At 49.7% G+C, this 24,899-nt stretch overlaps 1 protein-coding gene across 1 annotated transcript; it reads left to right on the top strand.

Annotated features, from left to right (window-relative positions):
• Window positions 1-252: 252 nt before the first annotated feature.
• On the top strand, window positions 253-24,825 carry bcorl1 (BCL6 corepressor-like 1; the record flags this gene model as incomplete). Its single annotated transcript, XM_084459591.1, has 13 exons — window positions 253-576; window positions 13,525-13,614; window positions 14,132-14,167; window positions 14,306-16,939; window positions 17,360-17,471; window positions 17,942-18,418; window positions 18,793-19,001; window positions 19,246-19,515; window positions 19,655-19,821; window positions 20,907-21,052; window positions 22,231-22,308; window positions 24,010-24,172; window positions 24,300-24,825. 13 exons carry the CDS (start codon window positions 253-255, stop codon window positions 24,634-24,636), a joined length of 5,043 nt encoding a protein of 1,680 aa, XP_084315717.1. The 3' UTR covers window positions 24,637-24,825.
• Window positions 24,826-24,899: the final 74 nt, after the last annotated feature.

Raw genomic sequence — 24,899 nt, 5'->3', positions numbered from 1 at the left:
CCACGATTGCCTTCACCTGTGGCGTTGGAGCGCGCGCCGTGCGCGTGCTGAGGTGCTGGGCGTCTCAGGATTGCTCTCAGGAGGCGGGAATTCGGGAGACCCCGAACGCCGCGGGGTAGAGCCGGACCGACGCACGTTGCGTCGGGCCACCGGCAAGCTCGGAGGAGCGGAGGGGAATGCGCGCGGAGGTGCCGCCGTAACAGGACCCCCCCCCAAGCGGGAGCCACCTGGCGACCGACCGGGGGCATCAGGATGGGCCCGGTAGAAGTCGCGGAGGAGAACAGGGGTCATGATCTGGGACCGAGGAACCCAGCTCCGTTCCTCCGGGCCATACCCCACCCAGTCGACCAGGTATTGGAACCCGCGGACCTGGCGGCGGACCTTCAGCAGCCGCCTCACCGCCCACTGAGGGTGGCCATCCACCAGCTGCGGAGGGGGCGGCGCAGGAGCCGGTGGCACGAGGGCGCTGGTGACGACGGGCTTGACCCGAGACACATGGAAAACCGGATGGACCCGGCGAAGGCAGGCGGGGAGAATCAACCGGACAGCGGCGGGGTTGACGACCCGGTCGATGAGGTAGGGCCCGATGAACCTCGACGCCAGCTTCCTGGAGGAGACGTGGAGGGGCAGGTCAGCAGTGGAGAGGTAAACCCGTTGACCGACCTGGTACACCGGGGCCGGGACACGCCGCCGGTTGGCACCGCGGGAGGCGCGCGCTGTAGCGCGGAGCAGGGCGGACCGCAGGCGAGAGCGAGGACGATGAACCCGGAGAGGGCGCGGCCGCTAGGTCTGGCAAAGCGAAACCCGCTACGAAAATGGGGAAGAGGGTGGTGAAATCCTTGAGGGAAGGAATGGAAAGCCGGAGGTGATGGCGAGGACAAGCCCAAGAAGGGCAGGGGCAAGTCCGCCAAGAGGAGGAGAGAGGAGACGGAGGGGCCAGAACTTCTGTTATGACTGGGTTGGATTTGGACCCAAACGCACGACACCGGAGGCAGAGAAAAAATGCAAAGCCCAAAGGGCGGTTTAATAATAAATTAATAAGTCCAGCAGGCAAGGTCGAAAACGATAAACAGGCAGGGGTCAGGCGATCAGCAAACAATGTCCAATATCCGTAATCCGTAATCAAAGTCCATATCCAGAAGGGGGGTCAGGGAATCCGTGTTTCAGTCCAGGGGTGGTGATAGCAGGCAAGCCGAGCACTGCACACTGGGTCTGGAGGGAAAATAAAACGGAACGAGAAAAAATGGATAAGCAAAACTGAAAACAGAGATACGGACAGCAATCAACAAGGTAGGCTAAGCTGGCTAGGGTACTTGCCACAGGTATTCTATGGGAAGTTCTGGCGATGAGCATGGAGAAAACCAGGGTTCTTGTAGGCAGGCGATGATGATGATTGGGACCCGGTGCGCAGCACTCAGCCGTAAGCGCATTCACTGATCACCACGATTGCCTTCACCTGTGGCGTTGGAGCGCGCGCCGTGCGCGTGCTGAGGTGCTGGGCGTCTCAGGATTGCTCTCAGGAGGCGGGAATTCGGGAGACCCCGAACGCCGCGGGGTAGAGCCGGACCGACGCACGTTGCGTCGGGCCACCGGCAAGCTCGGAGGAGCGGAGGGGAATGCGCGCGGAGGTGCCGCCGTAACAGGTTCAGTACGTTCAGCATTAATTTTTATCTTCAAGTTTCTGCACATTCATAGTGCAATTTGATAACAAGCATTATCATTAGACATGCATACTTCAGGTCACAGTTCCAGGTACAGACAACTTACATTTACACTTTCAGGGTTAAAACTGTCAGGGGTGTTAACCATCACTAAGTCTAGCCTTGATTGTGTCAAGCTCTGCTAACTGACCAACACACTTTCATGTCACAGTGATACATTTAGTCCTGTTGATTTAAATGTTATTATTATTATTATTATGACTTAAATAGATAGACAGTTATATATACGCATGCTCTTTGTTCATTCCCTGAATTTAGTTGGCGTCAACGCTGTAGAGGGCTTTTTAGGAGGGCTAGGGGCACAAGAGCCCTCTGACTCCCGGGGCCCCTGGCCCTCTACTGGACCCTCTTACTACCAGGGCCACCGTCTCAGGCCCTCTGACTAGAATAGGCCCCAGGACATTCAACTACCCGTACCACACGACATCAACAACAACAAAAAAAGATTGTTGATGGGCTTCGCAAACTGCCCTGGGCGCCGGCCCCATTAGCCCAGTCCGTAATCCATCTCTGCCCCTATTCACACCTCCCCTAGTCAGACCTCCCCTAGTCACACCTCCCCTAGTCACACCTCCCCTAGTCACACCTCCCCTAGTTAGACCTCTGCTAGTCACACCTCCCCTAGTCACACCTCCCCTAGTCACACCTCCCCTAGTTAGACCTCTGCTAGTCACACCTCCCCTAGTTAGACCTCCCCTATTCACACCTCCCCTAGTCAGACCTCCCCTAGTCACACCTCCCCTAGTCACACCTCCCCTAGTCACACCTCCCCTAGTTAGACCGCCCCTAGTCACACCTCCCCTAGTCACACCTCCCCTAGTCACACCTCCCCTAGTTAGACCTCTGCTAGTCACACCTCCCCTAGTCACACCTCCCCTAGTCACACCTCCCCTAGTTAGACCTCCGCTAGTCACACCTCCCCTAGTCACACCTCCCCTAGTCACACCTCCCCTAGTCACACCTCCCCTAGTTAGACCTCCCCTAGTCACACCTCCCCTAGTCACACCTCCCCTAGTCACACCTCCCCTAGTCACACCTCCCCTAGTCACACCTCCCCTAGTCACACCTCCCCTAGTTAGACCTCCGCTAGTCACACCTCCCCTAGTCACACCTCCCCTAGTTAGACCTCCGCTAGTCACACCTCCTCTAGTCACACCTCCACTAGTCAGACCTCCCCTAGTTAGACCTCCGCTAGTCACACCTCCTCTAGTCACACCTCCACTAGTCAGACCTCCCCTAGTTAGACCTCCGCTAGTCAGACCTCCCCTAGTCACACCTCCCCTGGTCACACCTCCCCTAGTCAGACCTCCCCTAGTCACACCTCCCCTAGTCACACCTCCCCTAGTCACACCTCCCCTAGTCACACCTCCCCTAGTCACACCTCCCCTAGTCACACCTCCCCTAGTCACACCTCCCCTAGTCACACCTCCCCTAGTCACACCTCCCCTAGTCACACCTCCCCTAGTCAGACCTCCCCTAGTCACACCTCCCCTAGTCAGACCTCCCTTAGTCACACCTCCCCTAGTCAGACCTCCCCTAGTCACACCTCCCCTAGTCACACCTCCCCTAGTCACACCTCCCCTAGTCAGACCTCTCCTAGTCACACCTCCCCTAGTCACACCTCCCCTAGTCACACCTCCCCTGGTCAGACCTCCCCTGGTCACACCTCCCCTAGTTAGACCTCCCCTAGTCACACCTCCCCTAGTCACACCTCCCCTAGTTAGACCTCCCCTAGTCACACCTCCCCTAGTAACACCTCCCCTAGTCACACCTCCCCTAGTCACACCTCCCCTAGTCACACCTCCCCTAGTTAGACCTTCCCTAGTCACACCTCCCCTAGTCACACCTCCCCTAGTCACACCTCCCCTAGTCACACCTCCCCTAGTCACACCTCCCCTAGTCACACCTCCCCTAGTCACACCTCCCCTAGTCACTGTCAGTGACCTACATATTTATTTATTATTTTTTGTACTCTTCTATGTATATTCTTTACTCTGATGTATATTCTTTACACTGATCTATTCTGTACATACTTAATGCTGTAACGCCCAAATTACCCCAAGGAGATCTCTAACTCAAGCCCCTGTCATATGATGTATATGAGAGGAGACAATGGCACTTTCACATCAGAAAGTCCACACTGCTCCCAAGGTAAACAACAGCTTAAGGCAGTGAAATGCGTAAAGGTACTGGTTCTACTGGGGCTCGAACCCAGGACCTTCTGCGTGTAAAGCAGACGTGATAACCACTACACCATAGAACCAAGTGGAGGGCTAATGGAGAATTGGGAATAATCTCCCTTCCCCATCCTACACAGATAACAGAATCCGATTTTTGTGAATACTAGTTAGTCGGAGCAATGTTTATGAAAGAATGAGTCCTGACTGATATGTAAAAAGATGGAAGGGAAGTGGAAGGGTACACATATTTGGAATGGAATGCAATCCAACAATTAGGTATTGTCAATTTTACAGTAGGGGGTGCTAGTTACCGAAATGAAAATGAGGATATTGGTTCAGTACGTTCAGCATTCATTTTTATCTTCAAGTTTCTGCACATTCATAGTGCAATTTGATAACATGCATTATCATTAGACATGCATTCTTCAGGTCACAGTTCCAGGTACAGACCACTTACATTTACACTTTCAGGGTTAAAACTGTCAGGGGTGTTAACCATCACTAAGTCTAGCCTTGATTGTGTCAAGCTCTGCTAACTGACCAACACACTTTCATGTCACAGTGATACATTTAGTCCTGTTGATTTAAATGTTATTATTATTATTATTATGACTTAAATAGATAGACAGTTATATATACGCATGCTCTTTGTTCATTCCCTGAATTTAGTTGGCGTCAACGCTGTAGAGGGCTTTTTAGGAGGGCTAGGGGCACAAGAGCCCTCTGACTCCCGGGGCCCCTGGCCCTCTACTGGACCCTCTTACTACCAGGGCCACCGTCTCAGGCCCTCTGACTAGAATAGGCCCCAGGACATTCAACTACCCGTACCACACGACATCAACAACAACAAAAAAAGATTGTTGATGGGCTTCGCAAACTGCCCTGGGCGCCGGCCCCATTAGCCCAGTCCGTAATCCATCTCTGCCCTTAGTCACACCTCCCCTAGTTAGACCTCTGCTAGTCACACCTCCCCTAGTCACACCTCCCCTAGTCACACCTCCCCTAGTTAGACCGCCCCTAGTCACACCTCCCCTAGTCACACCTCCCCTAGTCACACCTCCCCTAGTCACACCTTCCCTAGTCAGACCTCCCCTAGTCACACCTCCCCTAGTCACACCTCCCCTAGTTAGACCTCTGCTAGTCACACCTCCCCTAGTCACACCTCCCCTAGTCACACCTCCCCTAGTTAGACCTCTGCTAGTCACACCTCCCCTAGTCACACCTCCCCTAGTCACACCTCCCCTAGTTAGACCGCCCCTAGTCACACCTCCCCTAGTCACACCTCCCCTAGTCACACCTCCCCTAGTCACACCTTCCCTAGTCAGACCTCCCCTAGTCACACCTCCCCTAGTCACACCTCCCCTAGTTAGACCTCTGCTAGTCACACCTCCCCTAGTCACACCTCCCCTAGTCACACCTCCCCTAGTTAGACCGCCCCTAGTCACACCTCCCCTAGTCACACCTCCCCTAGTCACACCTCCCCTAGTCACACCTTCCCTAGTCACACCTCCCCTAGTCACACCTCCCCTAGTCACACCTCCCCTAGTCACACCTCCCCTAGTCAAACCTTCCCTAGTCACACCTCCCCTAGTCACACCTTCCCTAGTCACACCTCCCCTAGTCACACCTCCCCTAGTCACACCTCCCCTAGTCAGACCTCCCCTAGTCAGACCTCCCCTAGTCAGACCTCCACTAGTCACACCTCCCCTAGTCACACCTCCCCTAGTCAGACCTCCCCTAGTCACACCTCCCCTAGTCACACCTCCCCTAGTCAGACCTCCCCTAGTCACACCTCCCCTAGTCACACCTCCCCTAGTCACTGTCAGTGACCTACATATTTATTTATTATTTTTTGTACTCTTCTATGTATATTCTTTACTCTGATGTATATTCTTTACACTGATCTATTCTGTACATACTTAATGCTGTAACGCCCAAATTACCCCAAGGAGATCTCTAACTCAAGCCCCTGTCATATGATGTATATGAGAGGAGACAATGGCACTTTCACATCAGAAAGTCCACACTGCTCCCAAGGTAAACAACAGCTTAAGGCAGTGAAATGCGTAAAGGTACTGGTTCTACTGGGGCTCGAACCCAGGACCTTCTGCGTGTAAAGCAGACGTGATAACCACTACACCATAGAACCAAGTGGAGGGCTAATGGAGAATTGGGAATAATCTCCCTTCCCCATCCTACACAGATAACAGAATCCGATTTTTGTGAATACTAGTTAGTCGGAGCAATGTTTATGAAAGAATGAGTCCTGACTGATATGTAAAAAGATGGAAGGGAAGTGGAAGGGTACACATATTTGGAATGGAATGCAATCCAACAATTAGGTATTGTCAATTTTACAGTAGGGGGTGCTAGTTACCGAAATGAAAATGAGGATATTGGTTCAGTACGTTCAGCATTCATTTTTATCTTCAAGTTTCTGCACATTCATAGTGCAATTTGATAACATGCATTATCATTAGACATGCATTCTTCAGGTCACAGTTCCAGGTACAGACAACTTACATTTACACTTTCAGGGTTAAAACTGTCAGGGGTGTTAACCATCACTAAGTCTAGCCTTGATTGTGTCAAGCTCTGCTAACTGACCAACACACTTTCATGTCACAGTGATACATTTAGTCCTGTTGATTTAAATGTTATAGTGTTACATGTTTCCTGTTGCAAAGTACAATTAGTTAGAAACAAGATAAGACTTAAATAGATAGACAGTTATATATACGCATGCTCTTTGTGCACTACTACAATCTATCTGCTATGAACTAATGCAACAATATAACAAACTCAATTTGAAAGCATTTTTGTGATATATTCTAGCGTCTATCTATCTATCTATCTGGTATGAACTAATGCAACAATATAACAAACTAAATTTGAAAGCATGGTTGTGATATATTCTAGCGTTAAGTCAAGTTGGATACCGGAAATCACTGGGGGGGAAATAATGTCAGGCAAACTCGACAGAAGTGATGAATTTGGTTTAAATTACATTGGTTTCGATTGAAATAGCATGTTCCCCATGTGAAAAAAAATAGTGGTTCTACTGGGGCTCGAACCCAGGACCTTCTGCGTGTAAAGCAGACGTGATAACCGCTACACTATAGAACCAAGTGGTAATATGGCGCAGAAAATACCCTATTTAATAGAGGACTACATGTGATCCTTTCGCTAATATGATACGAATTGCATATATAGGAATATTTCACTAATAGAGGAACGATATATGACTTATCAATCATAAATGCTAATTGTTGGTAGAGAAACGTGTATTCAAACGACCGCCGGGGAGCCTGAGCCGAGACTTCCCTTATCTGCCTTGGTCAGTTTCATAGCGAGCCGTCAGTATCTGCCTACCATCAGCGTTAACGTTAGGCGTAACTGTCATCTCAAGCATGTGGTTTCGCCTGTGACGAGTTTTGCTTTTGGTTTCCCCCAATAGTCCTATGTCTAGAATCCTAGCCTAAATCCTGAGTACTAGTTCATTATTGACATGAATTAACGGATTGGGAAGCCTCTTTAAAAAATATTTTGTCAGCCAGAGCGTTGTTCTCAACACACCACACGTTAGGTGCACAGCCATATAATAATTTAAGCAGACGAAAAACAGCCATAGCCTATTATAAATAGATTTCTTCAACTGATGCAGCACTGTTATCCATTTCCGTCCCCTGACGTGTGGAAGTATGGCACAATGACGGGCCGTTCGCGTTTAGGAGGAAGACGTGAAAACTACAGCAGACGCAAACCCTGCGGCCCTAGTAGCAAAGAGGATAGCTGTTCATTGCTGAGTGCAAGTAGGCCTAATTGCTGCCAGGACAGTAGATGCCTATAACATGCTATCATTATAAAGATCACATCTAGAGTACTAATTTGAGTATTTTTGATTGATGTTGGATGATGATAAAATTGAGTTTGATTCTGATTAGATAAATAACCCAAGCATTACATGGGAAATTGTAAACCTTTTGGCATGCCTCTCTAACCATTAGTTGTTCTCAGATGTAACCCATCATCCCAGGTCTATATAATCTAAACTGAGTTATATTCCGCACTTTAACATATCCTAGCATATTGCGCACATGCCTAATACGTGTACCTGGATATTGGATAGACTACTAGTCTGTAGAAGAACTCTGGAGAGTCGATGGCTCGACGAGTCAGAATAAATGTAGGCTAATTCGATATTGAAAGGGTATGAGCTAAGGTCTGTGAAGAGACAGTCTAGTCCATGTAAATCACATGGAACTACCGTGGATTTTATTCACAACCTGTTATTCACCTGTGGGCCACGCCGGCACTAGGACCCAGGGTGCGCGATTTTTCATCTCCAGCTGCTGCGGTCTGAAAACTGGCGATGAGGGAAGATCGCGAGGGCAAGCCAAATTTTCATACAGTATTCGTTCTACTTCTGAATCACACACATAACGCCCATCGGAAGTACACAAGTCGCAAACAATAGTTTGTCACGCTTTGAAAAACACTAATTTAGAAGTCCTGCTTGCAGTTTGGAGCGCAAGGTAAGGCGGTGCAATACCATGCGATTACTAATAACAAAGGCGTTACTGGCGAACAGGGGGCATTGAAGGGGGCATTGCACAACGCAACCGAGGGCAAGTCAACTTCCAAACTTTGTGATAAATAATTTTGGTAAATCAAGCTATTATGCTATTCTAATCACTCTATCAAACCATGCATTGTGCTAGAGCGGAGGTGCCTTGTGGTATTCAGCGTATACATGGCAATTCATAGACATCCAGTGTCACAATAAAGTGTCACATGTTTCTTGGGATCTCAATGGGCTGTGGCCCACTCGATCATTTTGCTGTGACTGGTTACATACACGTATCAAGTGTATTTGACATGCAGTTTAACATTACAGGCTGCCTATCTGTTGTCCGTGAGTGTAGTGGTCTCTAGCCTGTCTGTGGCATCTTTAACCAGCCAACTCACATATCAGGGAGACAGCCTATCTCCTCTGAACTTGTTCTCTGACCTAGCATTCCAGTTCATAATCAAACAAACACATGGCCGGCCTATTACATACATGTGATCTCAACATTATTACTTCATGTCCCATAGCCTCTATTTCCCTCCTCTTTCAACAACAAGCCATGGTACACGGCGAACTCAGTCGGGACATCGCCAGGACCACAGGCCGGCCTAGTTAGGGCTGACAGTCGTCAGGCTATGACAATATCAGACTAACTAATGACCGTATGAGCCCAGTTCACGTCTTTCCAGGCCTCCGATAAACACTGCCTTCGCTCGTTATCAACATGCTAATTACGCCTCTACGTACGTGCACGTTATACTTTGTGCTATGTTGTGTATTTTTAGCAACTTTTTTGAAATTGTGTCGGCTATAGGCGTCCACTTGCGGTGGTAGTGGCCGAGAGTCGTCGATTGGAGCACCGAGCAGCCGGTCACTACCGGGATAGCTCGCGCTGTCGAGGTCTCCCGGTAACCCCAGCTCAGACACAATGCAATGTGCCGACTTGCCGACTACCTCTTTCCGTAGTCTCTTTTAGAAGGGTTGAAGGAAGGGTAGCCTAGTAGGGTTATTCTATTGCTCTTTGTGTGATATTTCCCCCTTTTTGGGATTCGACTGTATGTTAAGGATCCGACTGTCCGCCGTCACGCATTCGCTGCCTTTAACAAGCGAATGGCGAAGGGCGAATTACACCACGACACTCACCGATACGAGGGCTGCGAAATAGTTTCTACGATGGGATGGATCATTGCGCTGCGACCGTCCGTGCGTCTGCGAAGAAATAGGTCATCTTTAGGAAATAAACAAGTTGACTTCAATAACAATGAAAGGTTCTTGCAAATTAAGGTTTTATCCGATAGCCTTTTATTGTCAGTGATTTAGGGTATGGAGGATATGATACATGTACACCCTTGCACATGCTTCAGGTAAGAGGCTGGCCTAATTATAGCTTGCATTGTGAGATAGGTGCGCCAAAGGCTCTCTGTGTAATGATTGCCATACCAACATCTTTAGGTTTACTGTTGAGTCAACACGTCTTCGGGGTTTGAGTTTACCTATGTCTCAATCTGGGTTAACCTTCCAAGGCAGTAGAAAGGAGTTCACCACTCGGCGATCCAGCAGGGCATAGATTAATCCTTACCTGTTTGATTGCCTGGGGACATTTTCCCCGTGAAGGGTCAATCAAATGTGTTTCTTAACATGCGTTGTTATTAAAAGGGTTACGGCACAAAATCAGACCAATGTTGCCCTAATAAAATGTCATCCCTTGAACAGAAGGCTAGGCTATACATTTCAACTGATGCTAGAATGTAAAACTGTCATGTGACACATTGCTCTATTGTTGAGAATGAGGTTTGTATCCCATTATGAGGCTATTTTATCATAGGGCGATGGGGACTGAGGGCGTGTATGGTGTAACAAAAACAGAAAATACGTAATGATAGTGCATAATGTAGCCTATCCACAGCCATTTAAAAACAAAAAATGTAGAAACAGTAACCAGAAGTGCTGCAGGTGGGGGCTGTGTGTTAATTAGATAAGTGTTCACATTCAGGCCCCGTCACCTTGTACCCCAGCAGACACAGGTATCCATCATTCAAACCGTATAGCCCCTGGCCTAAGCGAACTGCTGTTCCAACAATCTAGACAAGCTCTTTCCTTGTGATAGCCTAGCCCCTAATCTCCAAACCCACATGTGTCCATAGCCTAGCTGATACAAGGGTGGGAGTGAGGGAAGTGATGGATAAAAGTGATCATTGTGAAGTGTGGTTGAGAGGTGACTGAGAACACAGGATACAGCTTGTTTTACTCAAGATGTGTGCGTAATTTAGGTTATGTTGACAAGTTTTGCACAAACCAGTGACAGGTTTGCACAATTAAATGACGTGTGGTTAGCTGCAGTAGAGGCCTTTTATTCACAGGTCCCCAATAAAGCATGTCACATATGCTATGTGTAAGTTATTATAGGCTACTGTCTGGAAGTCTGCAAAGCCAAGAGCGTGAAAGCAGAGTGTGCCCCGTTCATACCCCCGCGATAGGGTCCTGCTCCCTCGTGTTAATTCCGCTGCAATAGAACCAATACCCCCCTCACACTCTTTTAGGTTTGCCCACTTCAGTCCATGTAGCTACCGCCATTCCCGGTCGTATTCACACGTATTTATTTATTTATTTATTGGTCCGGTGTATTTACACATTCGTTTATTCACTCAAACAAGCAGCCGTTGCATGATAATGTCCATTTTTACTTTGCCACTTCGATAAGCTTTTTCAGTTTAGCGCACCGTTGCGATCCCTCTTTCCCCTTGAGCGGCCGGAGTCTTGCGTTGCATGCCGGTATCTGCAGTCCCTACTCCTCCCACCGCATGAGTTTCATTATCTGGGCGTGGGTAACCAAACACTACAAATCCCAGACTAGATGTCCACCTTCTGCCCCTCTCTCCCACCAGTCTAGAGACTATACGGTACGGACTGTCTTGGCGAACCCCCCCAGACTTTCAGAACCGAAAACCGTCGAGATTAGTGAACAGCAACGGACAAGAGGGAAAGACTTGCCTATCACGTTGGAGTCGTGATATATTGGTCACTGACTCACTGGCCGACGGGTTCGTAACAGTTTGTGCCATTTGACATCATTATCTTGCTGGCTGCTATTACCTTTCGAATTATTCAGTATTGGGGTCGAGGAGAAGAATCGGTCGGGCTCGTGAATGTCGTTAAACACAGACGCGGTTCTGTAAGGGCCGATGAAAGACAGTCAAATCAACATTTTATGTCGCACGTACGGCCGGAGATGAATACAGTAGCCTGCCTAAACATGCTCAGCCCTGTGTTGTGCAGACCATTCCGCTCCGCGGAGAATGCTGCGCAGGGATCTGAAAATTGTTCGTGGTATTTACAACATTGGAGTTGCATTATTGTTTGCCTCGATTGTGTAGTGGCGCTTGTTCCAGTAAGTTCACTGCTCATTGTTGCCCTCGGGTAGTTGTCCAGGACTTTATTAGACCCTCGGTGTGGGCATGGATCCGAGCTAGGTGTGAAGAAGAGTGAGTAGCCTACAAGTTTGATGCAATCAAGAGCAGCCTCTCTCAATGCTATAGGCTATAAATAATCAACTCGTTAATTCAATCAGGTGAATTATCAGCAGAAGACGCCACATACACTGTAGACGTACACCGCGGTCCGCGAATTGGTGAAGTAGGATGGACATTTGACTTAATAGTGTTTGTTGGTATTTGGCAATCGATTGAGGTTGATTGATGTATCAGCAGATATGCGACCGTCGGTTTGCTCCAATGTGGCCGTGTTAGTGCGGATGAAGGGATGAAGGATGCAAGCATTTAATATGAGAATCCTTGTCTGTAGTCTGGCTCCAGACATTGTATCGCCATGCATTGACTAGAGATATTTAAACGCAATAGCATGATTGATGATTTAAAAAACCCAAGGGCAATTTAGATTCCGTTTTTGATCATGTGTTTGTCAGGATGTCGAGGCTTGTCGGAGAGACGGATCACCTGAGAAGCAGTTTGCATCCCTGACTATCATGGTGACTGCTCAGCTCCCGCGGGCGAGCGGGGCTCCCGGAGTTTTGGACATTGACATCCAAATTTAACTCATTTCCTAGATTCCTTGAAATTTTGAAATGAGGCGACCTGACATCCCCTACTGTATAATCTACACCGTCAAATCCACATTTGACACTCGAATGCGTCTCTTTTGTGCATGTGGGGCTTCGGGCTGCACGTTCAATTGACCGAGAGCAAGTAACGGTAGTCAGAGGAAGAGATTATTTGATTTCTTTCCGGAATGTTGCTGAATATTTGTATCAGTAGGCCACAACACAAGGGCTGGTTTGACTTTGTTTTGGCAGCGTGGTATTGACTAGAGCATGTGTATGGACTTCTGAATCCCCCCCCCACCCCCAAATAGCCTACATCCGTGTAGACGGAAGAATCAATGATATCGTCTAGGCTTTTTAGCGGAGGAGACGATGTGTCCGCGGCAGCACAAAGACAAACTAGATGTAAGCAACATGATGTTATACGATAATGAATGCAGACACTCCGCATTCAGCGAGCTGCAAGTGGTCTGTTGAGTCTATATCTGCCGATTTAAGCGTAGACGACGCACCTTGAATGCCACTCATGTTTGACAGTAATGGTATATTTCGGCAACTCCAACGGTTTGGTTAGTGTTATTTATCCTGAAAATGCCATGCATATATAGTTGATATGGGCATTTTTAGAGTAGGCTGGTCTACATATTTCATTTTGTTTGCGTTTGGGATTGTCTCTAGTCACCTGTACTTTTCCAGCATCCTTGTGTTTCACGTGTGTCTCCTGGATGCATCAGTCATCAGGCGCCAAGTTGCTTATCTCATGATTGGGAATATTCAGCATGCTGACTATAACCGTTTTACCTTATTACCTAATGACCTATTCAGAATGGGACATGATATCACTATAATTATGCTCTGTTTAGATAAAGACCACTTCCCCTGTTCAGTGGTAGGCTGCTTATATCCCACAATTTTGATAAAGGGATTTCAAAAAGTGTACACAGCGTCAAGGACCCTCCCTCACCTCCACATCACCAGTTTTCTGTGTGGTCACAGACCATCGTGTCCATGGCTCAGCAGCCCACAGGCCTGGTCAGCACTGAGCTGACCGCTGCTCCCATCTTTACAGCAGTGAGAGACAACCACGTGAGAGGTCACAGACGATAGCCCCCGTTCTTGAAGCCTTACGACTAAGGGCATCGGAACATGTTCATATACGTTTGCCCAAAGATTCACATTAGTTGAAGTACAAAAAAAAGCGATGTGAAATGAATTGCCTTAGTTCCCTAGTTGTAATTTAATAACAAGGAAGAAAAAACGAGTGTGTTCCTCAACTCTCTCCACATTGCACTATACCTTCCTGAATTGTGTCCCTGTTTGAGGAAATTGTGACATCTCTTACCATCACCAGGCTTCTCTTACTCACAGGAAGCCTTCAATTACTCTATCAACAGAGAAACATGGTCAAGAAACTCTTACTATATTACCACTGCAACATGGTGTTTTGTGAAATAACTTAACATTGTGAAACAATCATTTAGTTATGGACATGACTGAAGTGGGCATCTTGCTGTGACAAAGCCTAGTTTTAAAATTCGATCATCATAATCTTACAAAGTGTTCCATGTGTGTTCAACTGTAGGCAGATGTGAAGTGAACTCCACTCGAGGGATGTTGTGTTAAAGAAAAGCATATGCAGGTAATTTCTATGTATTGACATTCATTATTTCTATGTATTGACATTCATTTCTATGTATTGACATTCATTACCTTTACACATTAACCGTGAGGCGTTTTATTCGAGGAGACCTCGTGAATAACCTTTCCTGTCTTCCAGGTGGATCCCACTCCGATGAGTGTAGGGGATGGAGGCCCGATGAACAGAGAGATCGGTGCTCTGAAGAAAGTGTCCGCAAGCATGGTGGGTAATCCTCCTCAGACCCTGCCCCCGGAGCTCCGGGAGGTGCCCCTCAGCCAGCAGAACAAGACCACCACCGCCACGGACTGTAAGATGGCCAACGCCTGTTCGGAGCCGGGCAGCTTCAACCACTGCCCGGACGCCCCCCTCCCCCAGCAATACAACAACGCCTCGATAGCCGGCCCGCCCCTCGGAGGCTCTGACAAGAAACCAGACAAGAGGCTGGAGGTCCTCAAACACACCGCAGATGGTGTTGGAGTCTTACCCACCCACCATTGGCCTAGCGGTATTAAAGTCGGCCCAGACAACCCAGTTAATCCAAGTCCTAGCATCGTGGCACCGAATAAGAAATCCCACACACAATCCAAGTCAGTGATTAGTCTTCCCTCTGGGTTTCAATGCTCAACCATCTTCAAACCAGGTCAGCCTGTCGCATTTCTTCCCTCCACTAACTTTTCCTCTCCACTCTGCAAAATCACCCTTCCACCTGCGCTGGGTCAGATCGCGGCATTGAGAGAGGCCACGGCGAGCCAGTTTCACAAAGAGAGTCAGCAGCCTCAGAGCTCCGGGGCCGGCGGGGCCCCACTGCTGCGGACCTACCCCTATCACTTCTCTGTGGGCCGGGGCCCGGCGCCCGACAAGAAAGCCGCGGCGTCGGCCCCCAAACTCAAGTGTGTCTCCGCGTCCAACAGTAAGAGCGCCTCCAAAGCTGCCGGGGAGCGTAAATCCGCCATCGCCTCAGCGGTGGCCTCGCCCGCCATCGCTCTCCCGATACAGCACCCGGCGTTCGGTTCCGCGCCGCCGACCCGCTTCACGTTGTCCCCCACCGCCGCCATCTGCTGTGGCCCCGCGCTAGCCGGCATCGCCTCTCATAGCCGGCTGCTGAACCACGCGGAGAAAGGCGCGCCGCACCGCGGTGTAGACAAGGCGTCCGCGGGCTTCCTGAAACCGAAGGCTCCATCTGCTGCGGATGACGGCATGGCCGCTTGCCCGGCAGAGGCGAGGGACGTGCCCCTCGACCTGTCGGCGAAGTCGAAACGTCCGAAAAGTGTCGCGGACCCTCCGAACGCGGCGGCCGTGGCGGAGCACCACGCGGCGAGTCACGAGCTGCGTCAGAAAGATGCGCTCAGTTCGAAGAGGCCGAACGCTTACGCCTCCGCTGTGCCGTGCCCAGTCTTGCCCAACACCCACAGAAATGGCGCTCATCAAAAACAAACCGGCAGGCCGCTGAATCACCAGGTCCTAGAGCCCAAATCGTCCTGGGCCAAAGGATGCTCACAAGACTCCATAAATAACCTCCCGGGAACCTACGTGGGCGTGGCTAGCCCCATACTAGCCTCTACGCTACGCAGCAAAGATGGGAAGGGGACGTTTGCGGACGAATTTCAGACTTTCGCGAAGCAGGAGTTTATTTCCATCATCGACCAAGGGGAGCAGCTGGCCTCCAGAGGCAAAAAGCCATCGTTTATGATGAAGGGCAACCAACACGTTCACGGGGCGAAACACCCAAACAGCACCAGCCCGGCTGTAACGCAGAGCTGCCCCTGCAAAGGGTCTTTAACCACGGCCATGTCCGGCTCTCCCAACGCACTCTCTCATCAGAAGTCAGGAGCTGGAAAACCAGCGATGCCCTACTCCGCCTCCGTCATCAAGCCGTGGCAGCGACCGGCCCTGCTTCCTCACCAAGGCGCTTCCGTTCAGAGAAAGGTCATGCAAGGAAGCCCAAAGGTCAAGGGGTCTGCCGGTGGAGAGGGTCCCAAATTTCACAGCGCTAATCAAAGCCCGTCCAGAGTGGAGGATGAGAGGTGGGAGAGGCTCAAGTCCCCCCTGTCGAACCTCGAGTCCATAGTGAAGCAGAAAGCCCTGGAGACGACCGCTCTGACAGGAGAGGGCTACTGTCATTCGGCACCTTTGGCATCCAGGAAGCCTGAAGCGGTGAGCTCGCACGCGGAGAGCAAAGATACTCTGTCCCCGCTGACCGCCGCTATTGGATGTCCGCCATACAGATCTGTTGAGAACAAGGAAGTAAGACCAGGTAGTCTGTCCTCCCAAGGGGATTCCACACAGGTTATTAGCAGGCTGGAAAAAGCGAGCGCCTTTGAGGCCGGAGACGAGAACACTGAGAAAGATGTAATGGAGGGGGAACGCACCGGGGGTGTTGAGAGCCGAGGCTCGACAAAGATTGCTCCTCGCACCCGCGCGTTAATCAGCAGTGGTTCAGTTAATAAGAACTGGATGGAGAGCAAACTGGCCCAGGAGTTGGAGGGAGGGAGGGTGAAGGAGGAGGGTGTGAAGACTCCCCACTCTAAGCTGGAGGGGATCGCCCTGTCCATCCTCACGGGCCAGTGTGCAGTCGTAGCCGAGGTGGAGAAGAAAGCCAACGGAACCAAAGAGGAGTCCCCCGCCAAAACGAAAGCGGCCGTCACCAAACAGAAGAAAGCCACTCCGAGGAGGCCGGCTAAGGAGAAGCCGCCGCCGGACGCGCTGAAGAAGGCTGCAGCAGCACTGAAGCAGGCGACTAATGAAACCAAGAAAACGCCACCTCCTAAAAAAGTAAGTCATGAATCACGACATGAATCGTTTATGTTCCTGTTCAAGTTCTTGATTCCCTAATAATTACTTGCTTTTATTTTATTATTTGTTCTATAATTACTTTGTTCTATCTTGATCAAACAAAAACAAAAGATGTAATGTTATATACAACTCGTTTTCAAGACATTCAGTATATATGTTGAAACATCCTGTATTGGAAATCAGCAATCTAACCTCGCTCCGATATCGAACAGCTGATCAATATGTCTAATATTGATTTATTCTGGTAGAGATATGATTTTGAGGCTACAACTCCCAAGGGGCTTCCACAGAGCTCCTGTCCGCCGTACACTTGTGTGCTCTTAATCACCATCTCAAAGCTTCGTGATCAATAGTCCAAACGACCCGTTTAGTTTGCTCCTTCTCTGTCCCCCCGTGCAGAAGAAGCAGTGTGCGCCCGCGCCGGAGCGTCCGCCGCCCGCGGACGAGCCGCCGTCTCCGCGCCTCGGAGGGGAGAGGGAGAAGAGCGGCGGCGCTGCTCACAACAAACCAGGTGAGGCTGCGTCCGCGTTTCTAACCACACGGGAGGTCAGCACTTTCTGGCCCTCTTCTGCTCACCTGCTCTTAAGTGCCCCGAAATTACAGAGCTTCAGCCACAAACAGCCCGTGACGTCCCTCCAGGAGGCGGGCGCGACACGTAACCTCAAATTGTGTTCGCAATACTCCAGCTTGCAACTGCATGTTGCTTTGTCAGTCGTAATTGGCTGTTTACCTCTTGTATCAGCATAGTCTAACATGGTGTCAAATAGGCTGGCAGAGGAGAGCTTTTGAGATAACTGCCTCCCTAAATTGTCCGTAAAAAAATAGAAGAAGACTATTATGGTAGCTTGTCTTGGGGTTAGAGCTGTTGTCATGACAGAATATGTCACCTGCCGTGCCTCTCGGCTTTTAACAACCCCTCTGCCGCGCTTCTTGTCCTGGGAGCGCTCTAAATGAATATGATGTTGTTGTGTCCGGCTACAGGTGTGGGCAGCAGCCCTGTCCCCAGCCCCCCGTGCCCCGAGGCCCCGGCCTCGCTCGGCAGCTCCGGCAGGCCCAGCAAGGAGCCGGAGGCCCCCGAGAGCCCCACCCCGAGGCTGAGGAGGGGGCGACGCAGGGCGGACGAGGCCCGGCTGGACCACTGGGGCTTCTCTACTCCCTCTCCGCCGCCGCCGCCACCGCCTCCGCCACCCCCGGCTACGCCTCCTTCACCCCCCAGCCAGCCGGCGCGGCGGCCCCGGGGGAGGCCTCGCACCAACCCCCTGCCGGAGCGGGCGGAGCAGACCAGGGCCAGGCCCGCGGCCGGAGGGGAGGAAGGGCCCCCCGCGCGCAAGAAACGGAGGCGCTGTCGAAACCGGAAATACCAGAACGGGGAGTACATCACCGAGAGAGACAAGGTGGCGGACGGAGAGGGGGAGGAGCCAGCGGACGCCGCCAGGCTGTCGACCAGGGCCGCAGCAGGTACAGTCTTAAGAGGATTTCCCTCTCCACAGAAATGCTCTCTGGGTAATTACAGATCCGATAATAGAGAGGCCAATTTACAAAGAATTACCGCATTCATTTACACTAGCGTTAGCGGTTGGCCCTGTTGCTTATCATAGTTCTTCTAATTGTGCTTCTCTATGCTGATTAAGAGCTGTTCCCCGCTCTGTTGTAGCTGCTTCATCTCAACTGAGATGTTCATTGATGTGATATGACTTTGATAATGATCACGGGTTCGTTCGTTATCTTCCTTGGCACCAGCTGCTGTCTACATCTGTATGTAAGATAGAAACGCAAGCAGGCTGTCGGAGCAAACCCTTCAGTTTGACCCCCCCCCTCCCGCCTTGTCCTAGAATCAAGAACTGGCGTCTACCCACGCCTCAGCGCCACGCTGACCTGCCATGGCGCCAGCCCAGAGCCCGCTCCACGACGGCCCTCGTGTACGCGCTCGGGGTCCGTGCGCCACCTGGCCAAGGACGTCTCTCCTGAGCCGCCCGAAAAGCCGTCGGGAAAGAGGAAGTTCAAAAGCAAGCACCTGTGTGACACAGACGAGCAGAAGAAGGTAAGCCCCCCTCCAGTCTTTCAGAGAAAGTTTCAGTTTCAGTTCGTACTGCTGTGAGCGTGGGAAAACTTAATCTATTACTGCCCCCTTGTGGCTGAGATACAAACTTTGTCTGTCTTTGGGGTTTTTTTTATTGGCACGTTGCAGCTGATTTCATCCTGGCTATGATGTAGGGCCCCTTGTCCTTGCTGTGTCACTCAATCACACACGACTTCCCCGTTGTCTTGCACCATTTCCCCTCCAGCTGAAAACCAAGCGAGGCATCCTGGGTAAGCGCCCCGCCGCCCTGAGCACCACGGACGACGAGAGCCCCCGCGCGAACAAACCGGCCGGCCTCCCGGCCCCTCCCAAGGGCTCGCCCTCTCCTCCGTCCGTTAAAAAGGGCTCGTCGGGGAAGGGAGGGGCCCCGGAGTCTCCGCCCGGCCGGCCCGTCCCCCCAGAAGTCCGTCGGCTGATTGTCAACAAGAACGCCGGGGAGACTCTGCTACAGAGAGCCGCCCGATTGGGCTACCAGGTACCACGGCGCCGCCCAATCACCTTCACGCCACACCGACCGCCATTCCCCCCCACGCCATCATAGCAGCGTATATTTTAAACCTCATATAATAGCACTCCTGAAGTTTCCCTTTCTGAGCTCTAACCTCTCCTACCAGGACGTGGTTCTGTATTGCCTCGAGAAGGACGTGCGGGAGGTGAATCGCCGTGACAACGCGGGCTACACGGCCCTCCACGAGGCCTGCTCCAGAGGCTGGACCCAGATCGTCCAGGTGCTGCTGAAACACGGCGCCGACGTCAACTGCAGCGCCCAGGACGGAACACGGTGGGCCTGGTTCTAAACTGTAACCTCCACAGACAGGACAGATATCTTGTAGTGCTGGGTTCAGTAAGGCCAACGCTGTGTTCCAAACCGCTTATTCACTCACTCACTCACTCACTATTCCCTGTGTACTGAAGTGAACGGGAAATTGTATGGTACGTCCTCTGTTCACTAGAAATTGCTGTGAATTGTGGGTATTTTCTAGTGGACTCTATAGTGAATCAAATTAACCGTTGAGAATTCGGACACTTGAAGGTTAAACACACTATATAGTTCATTATTTCTGTAATAGGGAACTGTTTCAAACACAGCTCAAGTCTGATGTAAAAGGAATCCATTGTTTTGAGTCAGCCAGGGAACATATTTTGCCCCAAACCAAACTGCTAATGTAGGATGAGGGTAAGCTGTACACCTTGCATGTTCAAGACTACTGCTAAAACAAATGTGGCCAAATGTGGCAAAGATTAAACTGATTGGGTATTGGCTAAGGCTAAGCAACATTATCAGCTTTGATAGACGTCTACTGTACCAATGACACTTTTTGGGGGTGTATGGTATACACAGTTCTCAGTGTGCTCTGTCCACTAAGCCCAAACACAGCAACAGTAACAGTACAGTTTAAGTGATCAATATTGTTGTATCTAATTAACTGCTAAATATTTGCCCTGGATGCTGTTTCCTAATCTCTTATGTTCTCGTACGAATCGCCAGGCTGTTTTCTTTCTCATAACAAAATGTGTAACAATGCTCCATGCAAATCAATGAGGTACCTAATCTTAAAAATATAATTAGATCGGATGTCTCAGATAATCGATCTGTAGACTGTATGACTCCCCGAGTCAAGAAATAGTGGTCAAATCAGGTGTCAAATCTTTCCCAACTCCCAAAGTTTTTGTGACTCATTTGCGGGAGTATAAATCGGATTTAACAGCTTTAGTACAAAAATAAAGAGTGTTTCACGTTAGGAAGTGAAGTGTGTATGGAACACCTACTCTCATTCCTAAACTGACAAGTTTCATTTCGTTTTGGGAGATGGGCCGGTGTTAATGTAGCTGAAATGGATGACGTTGGTGTCGCGTTTCCCTCAGGCCGATTCACGACGCGGTGGCCAGTGACAACCTTCCTGTGGTGTGGATGCTGCTGAACCACGGCGCCGACCCCACCCTGGCCACCTACTCTGGACAAACTCCCGTCAAACTGGCGCAGAGTCCGGGCATGAAGACCTTCCTCAGAGGTATCTCATCAGGTTACACCCTCCACCACTTCTCCGGTCACCGGCTGGACAATGTTTGCCAGTTGATGACGGTGTCGCCCGCATTGTCCTTCATCTCAATGCTTGACACTTTAATAGTTCCTCCTTAGTTTATAGCAGACGCATATTACATCACATTAGTCCTTTAGCAGAAGATTTTATCCAAAGCAATTTACAAGAATTGCATTTAACGTAGGTATGTATTTAGATGCTCCTGCGTCTTCAGTTTGCGTTGGATTTACAAAGCGTGCACCTGAATGCACAATCAGCATGTCACAGCCCTCACACAGTAATGTGCGGTGGTGCGTGGAAAATATAGCAGACTTGCTTTGTCCATAATTAGTCTACCTGTGTATCTTCCTCCGTATCTGTATCTTATTTGCAAGTGCATTGTAGGCTATCCCTGGGGTATATTCATTTTATAAAGCCAATTGTTTAATAACAAAACCTTGTAGCTCTGAATAGTGCCAATTGTAATCAGTGAATGTCTGCATTGTGAATGCTCTGGTCCACATTATAATCACAATGTATTGCATTTGAATAATTTCAAGCCTTAATACATCAGGACATAAAATGAAATACTTAGATCATCATTCATTAAATCTATCTGAGACCAATTTGATTAGTAGGCTCTGCGACCTCGTAAATATCAGTGCTGCACGAATATCGGATGATCAAAAATATTGAATAATAATTGCTCCCCCCATGTATGCAATTCATAAAACTATATTCTTAATTCAACAGGGATATGGTTGTGTGTAGGCTGGTGGGTTATGTGCAACTGGATTACACCTGCTTTTGAAAGGCAGAGAAATTTCACCGCTAAACAGACGTGCACTTTACCCTGCATGCATACGACGGGATATTATTCAGTCCTTGCGCGTCTCCTCCTCGTTTGATGCGCGTTCACACCCACCTTTCTCTCCACCCTCCCAGGAATGCTTATGCATGAGGAGGAAAGTGCCGCTTGCCCTTCTGTGGGCCTGCGCCAGGCAGAACGTGTGCGGTCTGTTCCTACATACCGTGCCATGTTGTCAGGCGCACGTTGCGATGGGATAACGCCAAATACCGGCGCTAACTTGTTATCTGCTCCTTAGTCGTTTGCTTAGAAAGGAGATGCACATGTGAGTTATCTGCTGTGTTTATCTGCTGTGTTTCAGAGTACTTCACCGACCTGGAGGGGCGCAGAGATCAGGACCCCTGTCTACCCTGGGACTTCTACAGCAGCTCTGTGTTCGGTAAGAGGCGTCTCCTCTAGCCAGCATATGTCATCCTACAGTCTGACATACTGTACTGTGTCATAACCAGTTAGTGTGATTTGTTCTGAGTAGATCCCAGCCGTGTCCACTAGGGGGAGTGCTAATCCCATGTTGGATAGGGATTTAGCAGACAGGGTGCCCACACCTCCAACAGTTGACCAATTTTCCAGTCATGGAAGCCATGGAAGATGAGAGAAAAAGTATTAAAAAATTAGTTTGACTCCTATTTAACTTGATATGAGAATGAACTACTAACTAGGCTATCTATCAGAGCTCCCCAAAACGGGTAGAATTGCCATCAGAAAGGGCTTTCTTGGTTATGTTGGAGAAACGCTGTGAACACACCCCCAAGTCTCGTCACACGGTAGCATGGCTGGATGACAACTTAAGTGTCTTAAACTCAGAATAATTTAAGTTACATTATCCTTCAAATGTACATTTGTGTCTCTGCTGGCTGGAAACTGTGGTAGTTTTTATTAGGTTTTTAGATTACCATTGCTATCTTCCCATCTTGTTTTAAAGAGTTGAATAATGTTAAATTGGCTAGCTAGCATGTTTGGTTTAGTTGCTAAAGTTGACTTCTTGCCTGGAAAGGTTTAATGCTTGTGATTCAATTCAGCTAGGCTAGGAGCAGTAGTGTGTTGGGGCATTGTTGAGAGAGTTGGATAATAATGAATAGGAAGCCGGGTTCAAAACAACGAATGGGAGCCCAACTGTATGTGAGTCAAACACAGTCGGCCCACTGGGCTGACAGTACTTTTTACAATCTGCTACCATTGTCTATTCAAATGCAATGCTGCATTGTTAAGGTAAAATGGACATAACATGAATGTTTAACTTTTGTAGTGGTAGCTCACACTGGATTAGCCTTGTTAAAGACTCTTAATATTCACTTAATATTATTATTATTATTATATATATTATAATTATTATATTAGGGTTGGCTGTGGCTCAAGAGGTAGAGCGGGTCATCCGATGACCGCAGGGTTGGCGGTTTGATTCCCGGCTACTCCTGTCCACATGTCTAAGTGTTCTTGGGCAAGACGCTGAAACCCAAATTGCTCCCAATGAGCAGGCAAGCACCTTGCATGACAGGTGCCGCCATTGGTGTGTGAATGAGAGGCCATTTTAAGCACTTTGGATAAATGCTCTATAGAATCACAGTCCATTTACAATTTACTAGAAAAGGGGCTAAAGTATGGTGTGGTAAACTTGAGTTAAATGAGTTAGTGACGGTTATTAATACTAGAAAACCGACTTCAGGTTATTGAATTGTAATCGAAAAAATAAAACTAACAAAATAAAATACAATTTAAAGCATTAAAACATCTAAAGGCTTTGTGTATATACTGAAACATTTCTATAACTCTTGTCCTCTAATTACAGGAGTGAGTGACAGAATGACAGGAAGAAGGAGTGAGTGACGGGAGAGAGTGGAGAGAAGGGATTGGCTAGGGTAAAGAAGACCCCAGTTCAGGGACTGGCTAGGGGTCGTATCTGGAGATGTGCAGCGATAGGGAATATTGCAAGTTTTGCCAGAGGAACATTAGTGTACGGCGCGATCCCCGTCTGTCATAGCGGCTAGATCATCACTGAAAAAATTCTGGGAAAATGATCTCTAGAAAGGCGTGGGAACCAAGTTAATCTGAACCAAGTTAAAACTGTGAATCCTCTTTTCAGAGTCTGACCAGGAGGCATGCTGGGACTTCCTGCTCTCCCAGGAGGAGGAGGACAAGAGGGACGGGAGGAAGGAGAGAGACTCTGATAAGGACTGCCTCCTGTTTGAGTTCTCCTCAGAGCCTCTCTTGCCTTGCTACCATGTCCAGGTGTCATTAACGCAGGGGTGAGTTCACAAAACCCAGTAATGCAGTAGTACTCCAAAATAAACCTTTTTCTGGCTAGTCTATTTCCCTCTTTTTGCCGAGACACTCGAATTGCGACCTCATGACCCCGTCGTCTCACCCCGACAGATTTTGCAATTGGTTCCTGCTGGCGGACGTCCTGAAGCGCCTGAAGATGTCGTCGCGGATATTCCGAGCGCGGTACCCGCACTTCGAGGTGGTGAGCCTGGGGCGGGCGGAGCTCTGGAGACAGGTGTCGGTCAGCCAGGTGACCTCGGCCCCAGCTCAGCCGCAGCGCGACCACAAAGAAGAGGAGGAGGACGACGACGAGGCAGGGGGCTCGGTGGACCTGGTGCGCTGCGTTCCAGAGCTGCAAGGCCTGCTGGGATCCTCCATCCACATCCTGCACGAGGAGGGCGAGGGGGAGGAGCAAGGGAAGGATGCGTCCCTGCTCCGCCACCGGTAGCCCCCGCTCACCACGCTACTGCTCCCCCACGCCTTCCCAGTGCCCCGCCCCAGTGCCCCGCCCCAGTGCCCCGCCCTAGTCCTCTCCCCAAGCAGCAGAGAGACTGAGCAGGGTCGGGGGCCGTCCATGGTAACAAGGGTTATTTATGGCTTTTTGACCTTTGCCCCCCCTTCCCCCCCCCCTTGCCTCTCTGGGGGAACAGGGGACCGTCAACACCACCTCGAGCATCGGTGGAGTGCTCAGTGCTGGAGAGCAGCTTTCAG

Source organism: Borostomias antarcticus (genome assembly GCF_949987555.1).
Source record: "Borostomias antarcticus genome assembly, chromosome: 28".
In the NCBI taxonomy this organism is placed as follows: Eukaryota; Metazoa; Chordata; class Actinopteri; order Stomiiformes; family Stomiidae; genus Borostomias; species Borostomias antarcticus.
The sequence above is the reverse complement of the archived record's forward strand: the minus strand, read 5'-3'. Positions and strand labels throughout refer to the sequence as shown.